The 11,741-nt window shown below is 42.7% G+C and overlaps 1 protein-coding gene across 1 annotated transcript in view; it reads right to left on the bottom strand.

Annotated features, from left to right (window-relative positions):
- Positions 1-702: 702 nt before the first annotated feature.
- The window catches only part of nos1apa (nitric oxide synthase 1 (neuronal) adaptor protein a), a gene marked incomplete at its 3' end in the record, with an annotated part of 118,735 nt that continues 107,696 nt past the window's right edge, over positions 703-11,741 (bottom strand). The window contains exons 9-10 of the mRNA XM_079221160.1: positions 4,076-4,241; positions 703-1,268 (exon numbers count right to left, since the gene is read on the bottom strand). Coding sequence (XP_079077286.1) covers positions 703-1,268; positions 4,076-4,241 — 732 coding nt within the window. The remainder of the gene's footprint in view (positions 1,269-4,075; positions 4,242-11,741) is intronic.

Here is an 11,741-nt window from a genome sequence, read left to right as displayed (position 1 = left end):
GACCAGGAGCCCCGGTTGTTGCTGCTGCCTCCTACATTCATGTGGCTCCTCTCAGCTTCAGGACTCTGGTCTCAACCTGGATCCCTGATCCACGACCGTCTGACATCCCTGACACTTAATACGACATCCTAACAATAGTAAATAAATAATTTGATCAATAAAATATATAATATGTATGTCAAAACAGACACAAATGGGGGAGGGGCGTGTTCTTATAGCAACTCATCCAGTGTAATGAATGAATAAATGCGGCTAATAGCATTTGGCTACCAGTGGCAGCACTGAACGCATAGCTCTCCAGTCAGTGAGCAAGGGAGACAATCTGGAGCCAACCCACTTCTATCAAAGTAGATCAAGTTGCTAAGATTCTCCTCCCTCTGCTGAGAAAAAGATGTTAACAATGCGTGAGTGGCTCATTTGTCCAGGATCTCTACATTAGCCAACCAGATTCAGTTTGCCCCGATCAGGGCAACTCAAGTTGCTTTTTTTCCGCCTCCCGTGAATTTGCTTTCATCTATTCGAGTCTTTCCTTTCTCTGATATGCAATGGCAACTACGTTACACCAATGTGTTGGTGCAAGCCTTGTACATACAACTCTGAAGGAGGTTAGTTCACTACATGGTTATTCCTACAGGGTAGTTTGTGTGAATGGACAGAAACAGGTAAAAGGCTGTTGGTTCTTCGGGGGAGCAGGTTAGTGCGTTACACCGCTATTTCATCTCCCAGACAGTCAGGAGCTCCCTGTCTGTTGAGAACATTAAGAAGCCTCAGCGTCTCCTCGTCCCTCCCCCAGCCAAAGATCTCCATCCCCTCCCCCTCCCCCTGCTCATCGTCCTCCCCGTCGTCCTCGTTGTCGTCGCTGTCGTCCGTGTTTGACTCGTACTCCGAGGCGATGCCTGACTCGCGAAACCTCGCGGCAAAGTCCAGGATGTCCAGAGATTTGACGTCGCGGGACAGCAAGTTCACCGTGGACACCTCCCGGCCCTCGCTCTCGGGCCTGTCGGCCTTGTGCAGCGTGGGAGGCGAGGGGAGTTGAGGAGGCCCCGGGAAGAAACGGAAACGCTCCAGATTGAGAAGACACTTGTCCCTACCTAGGGGGCTTCCCAGAGTCCCGTTGGAAGACGAGAAGGCGTTGCCGGTCCCGTCGGCGGAGCACAGCGCGGGCAGGTTGAGGGACGACATGTCGGGTTTGGGTGTTGTGGGGTCGCAGAGCACTGGAGGAACTGTAGACCGGAAGGTGATCTCCAACAGGCTGTCCTGAGATCCCACTGCAGAGAGATGGAACAAGAGGGGAGGGGAAGACAAGGAATAAAGGACACATCATATTTCATACTACATTCAAAACTGTGTCTTGATTTAAATTCATCTGCCGTTGGATCATGACAGAAGAATAATGTATGCGATATAGATGTCTGTGGAATTTGGTGGAAAGCAGTTCCTTATAAACTCTAACAAAATAAATCACTAAAATATGGTAAATGGTAAATAAGTTACCAATAAATCAATGTTGTATTGGGTAAGCAAGAAAAACAACAACAACCATGTTTCAAAGCATTTCATCAGCTCAGTGAATTTTGTTTTTTCCGAGAACGGACCTGCAGCTCAAAAACTGAGAAAAGGAATATTTTTAATACTAACCTCTAATAACCATTAGAATTTAAAAGTTTGTAGCTCGCTTCTTCGTGGAGGACGGAGGTGTCGTTGGTTTGGATTCACAGCAGTTTTAGTGTTCTCAAAAATCAGTAACAGCACCCTGTAAAACATCCATATAAACTTCCCTTAAGTATAACCCGTTTCCTCTCCGTTTGTGTGATGACAATCTAAAGTGGGCTTGTGTAAAATCTGCGGCGCGGTTTTATCAGGCACACAGGGAGCGTGAAAGGCAATTTTTCAGGTTGAACAGTGAGCGAGAGAGAAAAACTAATTAAAAGATGCGTTACAAAGAAAGTGGGGATTTAACCGAACGCCGTCCCGTGGGTAGAACAGCTCAGGGGGCTGAGTTGTTGGGGGGCGTGCTGATGAAGGTACCGGTGAGAAAATCAAATATGATCCAGGAAGTCATGCTGGAGTAACAGATTCATGAGTTTAACAGCTTATGAGATGCAAAAAAAACAACAAACAAAAAAAACCCCGCTGCGCAACACTTTGTTTAACTCACAGACACAATTTCACAAGTCTGGAATCTCAGAACTCCAAACATCTATTTTAAGAGTATCCCTTTCCTAGGATCCCTACCTCTTCTCAGCCATAGCCAGACCAGGTTTCATGCTGTAGACGTCTACTGATCACTGTGTGATAGACCTTTCTCTTGGTTGATATTGTGACAGCAGAAAAAAAGACATTAATGAGCTCCATTCCATTCAGGTGGGCGATAATGATGCTGAGCCAACGTGCACCAGCCCAGCCCTCTTGAACTGACCATAATAAACCATAATTGATGCTATGAGTTGCATGCCTGTGTTAAAATGAGTCAAAATGAGTCGAAAATGAGTGAGTTGCATCAAAAATGATGGATCTTCGCATTTCTTTGTGTATATTTTGAGATTTCATCGTATATTTTGCGTCCCCATCATATTATATTTTCCTAACTTTGTGCGAAATGAGGTCCTTTAAAAATGTCCAACATTCAGAGGTGACCAAGAGACAATATTTTCCCCACTGATTTGGGGATTTTCTGGCAGGCTGGACTGTGATAGTACAGACAAGATGGTCCCTCACGGAATAGTCAAAAAGGCCAAACAAAGAGTGAAGCTGTTGATAGAGACGGAGGAGACAGGAGGTTGTGGACGTGTGGTGCACGATAAACAGCATTCCCAGTTTAACAAGGGTACTCACAAGCTTTAATGCTGGAATTTCTATACAGACGCCTTTCTATGTCTGCATTACCAAGGACAGTTTGTCTCTCCAATTTGTATCTTTAAAATTACTACAAGGGACATTCAACTGTCTCAATTAATACTGAATACTCAATATGACTTACTTAAGCAAACGAGACCATCAGCGAGGATATTGGCTACGACTTATATTCGTAATGCCTCGCCATCTGGTCCAATTCTCAGCAAAATCTGACTAAACGATATACGGCACACGGGTGGCCCCCGGAAGCTCCTTCAGCTCAGTCTCCATTGAGGCCTCCGGCAGTCAGACCCACATCAGGCTTCTCTGCCGCCCCTTGGCAGGCAAACAGAGCACCGGCAGGAGGAGGAAAGCTCAGCGCCCGACAACTCCCCCTGCCAAGAGCCGAGCTTCGCCTCACTGCTCCGTCAGTCCCCACTGGGAGCCGACACCATGCCGCTGCAAGGAAGGGATGGGGAACCAGGACTGCGTGGAGCGGACCGGCAGACCCTGCTGTAATATCATTAGTGCAATATCTCTTTGTGAAAGGGACCTCGAGACGGGGAAGATAGTCGCTCCAAATGGTGCGTAACTCACGAGGATATCTGCGTCTGCAATACATTCTTGGTGAATTCACCCTTTTAGTTTATTTCAGTTGCACTTCCAGGATTTTGTTAAAGGATTTCTGAACACTCGGAGATTTCAGAGTATTTACGTATATATTGTGGATGTATCCCGGGATTGTCTATATCATATATACTATGATGCCCAACTTGATCCGAAGGCAGAAGGCATTTCTACTGTTTAAGTAACTCATTGAGAGGACAGCGCTGTCTTGCATAAGTGTGTGCTATCAAATCAATTGTTTGTTTTTTTTACATATAATTTGCACATAATGACCGAAATATTATTTGAAAGAATGATTGAGGGGCTGTTGATCACCTATGCACATATAATTCATGTTTTCAATGGATATCTTCCTGCTAACTTGTCTCTTTACGAAACTGGGTCAAAATGACGATGAGGTGTTGCTGTAATGTTTTGCTACTGGCTGCCAGTAAAGGCCGGGTCACAAATATAGTATATGTAGTCTACACTTGCACAAAAATGTCACTTGCATAAAACTTATATTCTGCCCGACAGTGTCCCACAAACATGTGTCTGTTTCTTTGTAGTGTCCACTTTTACAAGTCAACGAGCGTGCACTCGTGTATATAAAGTCCAGTGTGGATCCACTTACTGGAGTTGGGTCCAGACATCTTGAGCTCCAGCTCCTGAATCTGTTTCACCAGCAGGGAGATGTGCTGCAGCAGGTCTTTGTTCTGCAGCAGCAGCTGGTGGACTCGAGCCTGGGCCTCCAGCCGAGCCGTGGCCTCCGCCGTCAGCTGGTCCTTCAACAGGTGGACCTGCACAGGAGGAGGTGAGTCAAGATGGACAGAGACAGGGAGGAGAGAGGGGGAGGAACAGATGCTCAGTGGAGTGTATACAAACATGTTCCCAGGGTCAATACTTAGAAAATCAGCACTACTTCTAACTCTTATCTGAATTCCCCAAACACACACACTGCTCTACTTGAAGGCTCAAACTGTGTTGCCCCTTCAAACACAATTTGCTTGTCAGAGAAATCCGGAGTGAGGGCCTTTCAATCTTTGGGCAAAGAAGACACCAACCAACGCCTCTTCTGTGTCCACAAAGCTTTTTTTAAGTTGATATATTTAATCCTACATAACAAGCTTTCAAAAAATGTGCCGTATGGTGACACTTGGACAATTACTGCTGTGTTGCATAATGTAATTGTACATTTTGTGTCTTCTGAAGCCTTCTTCTTCAACTTTAAGGTTGTTAATGCGGTGTTGCCAAATTCTATCAAATAGAGTTGTTTTTTTCCCCCCAAAGCAAATTGAATCTTCTCAAAATGTAAAATACTTTCCTCTCAGGCCGTAAGAAAGAAAACGTTTCTGAGCTGAAGTAAGCTTTACCAAACGATTCGGATGAGCCGAGGGTGATAATAGAATAATCTGCTTCTACATTAGAGGTAATGACTTTGGAGACAACAACATTGTCTGACCAAAAGGGATCGATTCTGGCACATTAAAAAATGATGAATGAAGAAAAAGCCATCCACACACAAAAAAAACACTATCTTTGAGGGAAGATGGGCAAAATCGCAATCGCAAAATGATTATCATTATTGTTAAAGACCGTCACCTGGGAACGACTTGAAATGAGAGGCTTTAGGATTTGTTCGGCTCAGCTCAACAGAGGGCAGCGATTAATCAATCACACCGTATTTTGACTGCTCAGTAATTAATCAAAGCAACACGAAAAGTGTTTTTCCAGTCAGAAGCGAACAGATCAATCAGTGATAATCCGTTGGGGATGTGTGAAGGAAACCTCACAAGCAGAGCTGCTGGTTGCTCACGGGGCAGAAGTTTAATAATCAACAGATGGACACGTTTCACGAGAAGCATCAAGTTGAAGTCGTTTAAAGTTAGATACAGACCAGCTGACATCTAAAAATAGAAACATAATATAATGTATAACATTACATAATGTATAATGTATTTAGTAGGCATGCATTAGTAAAATCAACATTTAACTTTGTCGTTTGAGTCACTTTTCTAGCAATAAAGCCAAACATGTGTGAGTATATTCAGCTTTCTCTGTCTTATATGATTGTGAAAGTCTCTCTCTCTAGATGGTGACTTTTGGACAAATGATGTCACCTTGGGCTCTGAAAATTGTGGTGGGCATTTTTCAAAATGTTCAATTAATCAAAAAGAACAATAAGCTAACTAACTGATAATTAATGTTATCTTCATCGTTATCTTTTCTTCTTGTATTTAATCTCTATCTATGTACACTTAAGATAAATTCACATCCGCACACTCCGACAGTCTCCAATGTACAGAAAAAAACATGGTTGATAGATTTTTAGATCTTTGTTATCTCTGTAGCTTTATAACGTCTATTACATTGTTATTACATTGTTATTACAGGCGTCGCAGAGCTCCGGTGGCCGCTCTGATCCTCGTTTAACCTTCGTGCCACAGTCTGCTGTGGTCTGCAAGATTAAAACAGAGGCTCCATTTCAATTTCAGACTGAAGGCGAAGACTTCTTTAACATTCTGAATCATTTATTACCGTGCACACATGTCCACGCACACGCTTTTGTGGCAGCAATGAGTCCCACTTTTTACTTCAAAGTACTCTCCAAATCAAATGTTAGTGGCCCCACCTCGCCCGACTCAGCCACCTCCAAAACCTGAGCACATAATTGCTTTCATCAATTTGAAAAGGAGAAATTCTCAAGGTTTCCAATCACAAGAATGGTTCAGAGGAAGCCCAGTGTGTTGAAGGAGCCCAGTCACTAATGACTTTCTGACAGGGGAGGCTGCGTGGCTCCCAGTGCTTTGATGAAGCTCGGCCTGGAATGTGAACATAGCCCTGCAGGACTTCAAATGATGGCGATGTAATAGGCGAAGAGGTACCGGAGAGGAGAATGTCAGAACTCGCTTTTATCCACCGACACGACACGCATGTTGAAAAGTAAGGATCTTCAAGTGATTCTCACTGTTGACATTAGGAAGAGTTCTTCTTTTTCTCATGGCTTGTCAGTTCACCATTTTCTCCTCTGTTGTGAACATACAAAAAGCCTAATCAGGGTACAGGTGGCCATAAAATATCTCGGAAGGCAGCTGGTGTGAAGGGCCCACGAGAGCAGTGAATCACGGGGCCTCGTGTGGAGGTACAAGTCGTTGGAACTCGTAATCACTCCCTGCTTTCTCATTTCAGCTTGATGTGGTAACCGAGGTACTGAGGATGTCTCGGCTCTTGACGTCAATGGGGACGCATATCAAAGGGGAAAAAAACTATTTGGCATTTGAAACACTGCAGAACATACTCCAGAAAGCCCTTCAGTAGTTCATGAGCTGTCGGAAAATCTAGTAAAAATGCTGAGATGAGTTTCACTCCAGATGTTTACTTGAGAGTAACTAATAGACTGTGTTGCTGTTCCAATTAGTACTGTGTCTAGTAATGTAGCACATGTTGTCTTGTTTAGTACATATTCATATCAATATCTCCCATGTTATGGCTGAGCCTGTTGGTGCTTCTGCTTTCAGGGCCTGATTATGTAGCATAATGATGTCTATGGCATTTCTAGTAACATTAATACACACACGCACGTACTTATATTGAGAACACATTTTTTATTCATGTCTAGAAATGGACTTTTTGCTTGTGGTATGTATTTCATTCCGACATAACTGAATTATTTTAGATTGCGTTTTTCAAGACAGCTATCGTAATTACTTTGCATTCTGATTAACCACTTGATTATATCATAATTTGAGTACTTTTCATCTGTTCAATTATCTATTTATTCTTAACAGACAAACTGACCTTTCAATTAATTGTTTCAGCACTCTCAGAAACAAGCAATCAACATCACTATCAGGAGTATTGAAGGGAATACAAAGAAAGGGGTCATTTTGTTGAGAATAACCTCTTTGTTTGATTTATGTTTTCAGACAAACTATTGATTCATAATCCATTTATTTCTACTCTTTCTTTCTTATTTCTCTCACATCTCTCTCTCCTCCCTCATTGCCTCCCTGGTTCTCTTCTTGCTTCATTTTTTTCTCTTTTAGACATAAAGGCTGTTTTCAGCATTATTACAAGATGAAACCTCATTAGTTCCTCCCCGCCTTCATAAGGAGCCAGTGAGGCAGTCATTTTAGACAAAAGAAGGTGTCTAAAAAGCCCAGCCTCTGTCCCAAGGCCTCCATCTCACATCCACTCTTCAGACAGAAAAGGTGTGAAGGAAGACGGTCATCTACTTCACATTATTGCACTTGCCAACAAATAGCGGTGGCTCCAGATGGTGCTGCGGCCAAGCTGCCTCTGCAGAACTCATTTGTAAAGGCCGACACCCTGATGATGACTTTGCCGGTGTGATTTACAGCTGACAGGAGCCCATCTTGAGCTGAGGAAGAGTGCAGCTCGACATTGACGTTATGCTGCCCTGCTGACACCTCTAATGGAGCAGCCGCCACTCCTGCATGGTTCATGCCGAGGCTCAAGGAGCAAGTGTCACATCTGTCCTGATGCTGTCTGTGTTGAATGTCTCTCACTGAGCTGCAATGCCTGGTTAAAGGACACTGGACTAGCTCATGCATACGCAGTAGTGAAAAAAGAAAGATAACCAAGATAAGCAAGAAAAAAAGCTAGAAAAAACATTTTCTTTTAAAAGTCGGACCTTGGCTTGTTGGGATGCGGTCACACAAGGTTACATTTGTTTTTTGTGGTGCAAATGACCAGATGCAGTTTCTGTGGAAACAAGAGAGCTGGTCCAACAGATAAAAAATAAAAAAGGAATGAAAAATGCTGATGAGAAATGATAAGTCGTAAATTATTCGCTGTATCTCTCGGTTTCCTTTGGTCCAATAGTACGTCTGTTCGTGTGCGTCTCCATCTCATTGTCTTTTTATTTTTTGTTTGTAGTGACATTTATCTTTGTTTCATGTATTATTGTCTTTTTGAATGTACAAAACATCAGTCCTAATTTCTGCTCTTTGAAGGGCTTTTTAATGCTTCCTTTGAAAAGCTCTATATTAATAAAGTAATCGTTATTCCCTTTCATACACTAGAATCTTTTGGATACCACAATCAATGTGAAACAAAGCCGAGTACCAACACTGAATGTCAGTGGTCTGCAAAAGTAAAGCAAATAGCAGAAGAAATATGCATCACAATATATTTTTATTAACAAAACTATTTGTTTTTCTCCTGCATCGGTAAGTTCATTTTGTGAGTGGAAATGAAGCCCTGTGATGCTTCTGTAACCCTTATTTCCACATTACCTACTTCCCTTCACTACGGAGGTGTGCATCAGTGCTGCAACAAATGTAAACTCACAAAAAAGAAAGAATGAACACACTAAACCTGGATGTCAGACATGTCGATATTCCTTATAAAAACGTAAACAAAGTAGATCTAAAACTTCCTAGAACTCTGGCAAAGAGCCAATTAGGAAGGCACTCCACTTGTGTTTCCCCGTGCTGGTCCCTAGGTAGCAAACCTACTGCTACCCAATGCTTTCTGCCATCTCATCTGAGCATCGTGACATTGAACAAGCTTCAAGCAACCAAAGTGACTCCTTTAAGCTCTAATTAGGAAGCAGCGTCTCTCTTCCTTTGTATCGCTTTCTTTGTTCAAAACTCTTCCCCAGAACAGAACAGAACAGAACAGCGCCCGAGGACAATTTTCCATCTTCCCAACTCCTTCCTTCACAACTGTTTGATATTCTCTCTTCCTAAAATGGAAGACACATTTCTCTTTAACTGACACAGTAACATAGAACAGATATTTTAAAGCAGTCCTTGCAGTTGGCTCCCTGCTATTCCACCAACATCCAGTTCATTCAAGCTCTCCCTGTGTGTTCACACAGAGATGAAACAAGAAAATCAAGACTTTGAGATTTAACGGCTAATCTAAAAATGCAGATGTCACAACAAAAAAAACTGGATGATAAGGTTGTTGAAATGATATCGTTTCCCTTTTCAGACACGATTGAAAAACAGTGTCTCTCCCACTGGTAGCATGAGGGGATTAGGGCTGTTGGTTGTGCGTTGTGACTCCACATTATTGGTTGGCGAGGATGTACTCTTCACACAGGATTACCATCATCGCGTTCCGTGCCCACGCCGGGCCTCTTTGATTTGGAAGTGTTTGAAACCCCTCCAACGCTCGTTGGGCTTTATTTGCTGTCTCATTTTTGGAAGGGGGGAAAAAAAACGGAAAGATCGTTTCACTGGTGCCGTGATAAGAAAACCATTAGAAATGCACTTCTGAGCGTGAGATAGCAAGAGAGCGCTTGATGACATGAGAGAGAACCAGAAAGGTCTAAGAGACGGTGTGGGAGGATGGAAGGTAGAGGTGTTTGAGGGAAGAAATGAGATGTGGAAGGAGAAAAAGAAAAAGAGGGAAGGAAGGAAGGTGGCGGGAGAAAAAAGGAAGAGCAGGAAGAGGAGAAAATAACAAGTTAAAAATAACTGATGCGAAGGAGACGGGAGGAAGTGGAAGGATGGAAGGAACAAAAGCAGGAAAAGGAAGTAAAGAAAGGGAGGAAACACAGTGAGAAAAGACTGAAGGATCAGTAAAAAAGCTGGAAAGAGACACCGGGGCGGGAGAGAGAGGTCAAATTTCATTAAGCAGTGACAGAGCAGCATCTGGAGAGCGATCGTCATCTTAATACAGATCACTTTGCTGACTTCATTAAACATCTCCACTTCCACTCTTCCCTGAGTGAGCTGTTAGTAGCGTTGGCCAGCTCGCTAATTTACCTCCATTTACCGTGACCTCCGCTCAGCCTCTGCAGCCGGGATCACAACCAAGCATATTGTCCCAGTAGGCTTCCTGGTCGGGCCGCAGAGTCACCGGCGCTTTCATCCGCACGGAGGGCAACGGTGAACACAATCACCGCTTTTCAGTCATCTCTTCCATATTCAGCTCGGACGACAAAAAACGCTGCCATACTGCAACGTTGCTTTAAAATACTTTCAAGGAAAGCTGAAGAAAATACGGCTGCAATTGAAGATTATCATCATCATCGATAAATCTGCTGATTTTACTCATGATTAATCTGTTGTTCGTTTAGTCTACAAAACAGTAAGTAAAGTAAACTGTGAGACATGCAAATCTCAAGTCCTGAGATCCTCTTATATGAAACAACCACAAGATATTCAATATAGAAATTGAATATAAAAAGAGATAAAAGCGATGCATTCTCAAAGACAGAACAAAGACAGAATGTTTGTCATTTGGAAATGATTGATCAATTCTCACAATAGTTGCAGATTAATTTCAAACAATCAGATCTGAATGGTTTCATCTCAGAAGAGAACAAAAACGAAGAGAAAACAAATGCAGACGCAGGAGTCGCTGAATGGTACGATGGAAATGTTCAATTTGGAAGAATGGTGTTCTATATTATATATAGTATCTGCAGTATATTATATTATACTTTATTTACCGCGTCATTTTGCCACTGAGAATAAAAACACCACCATGTAAGAAGAATTTAAATAAATTAAATGACTATTGCTGGAAAAACGTCGCCCATAACTCGTATCACCAACGGGGTTCGACTTCATTGGCGATACATAACTTTAGGTCAAGACTACTCAATGTGCCGAATGTTTCCTCGGCTGCAAGTTCATCGTCGTTGTGCGTTGTTGCGGTAACATTGTACAGCAACATTACAGACCACTCTGTGGACCCGGTGGGGGCCAGGGGTTTGAAATCATAGAACATAACCAAGCTGCACACTTTGTGATCCTGTGAAGTAGTTTCAACAAAAAGTTTTCACTTCTCAAAGAGAGAGAATGGAGAACAGAACAATGCTATTTTATCGTCTGCTGTGAAACGGAGGCAACGACGCGAGGGAAAGCTTTTTTTCTTCGCAACACAAAACACACACAAATCTATAGATGTGCGCTCACATAGCTGACTAGTGTGACAGCCACGTAATCCCTCTATTCACCCACAATGTGCATTTGTCACTCTTTACAAATAAAATGTATTATAACTTTTTTCTGTATTTCTTGGGCATAATGTATCTTGTACTGTTTGACCTTCAGTGGTGGAGTAAGCCCCTCCCCCCTCGAGTTAGAGGGAGGTTTGGTCTCACCTGAGAGAAAAGGTTTGTCTGAGAGAGAAGATGGAAATGATTTGTAAAACAGAGACTGCTAATACATAGCTAGTCTTTAACAATAGGTGACCCCTTTTTGAGATTCACTTGATTGAGACTGAGGACTCAGAAAGCCTGTTGTCTAGAAACAAAATATTGTGTCTGTGTGTGTTTGTGCAGCTGTTGTTATGTTCTTCACAGATCTTTCGAAACC

The sequence above is a fragment of the Taurulus bubalis genome (genome assembly GCF_910589615.1).
Source record: "Taurulus bubalis genome assembly, chromosome: 7".
Taxonomy (NCBI): Eukaryota; Metazoa; Chordata; class Actinopteri; order Perciformes; family Cottidae; genus Taurulus; species Taurulus bubalis.
Note: the sequence above shows the minus strand (reverse complement) of the source record. Positions and strands in the feature narration are given on the sequence as shown.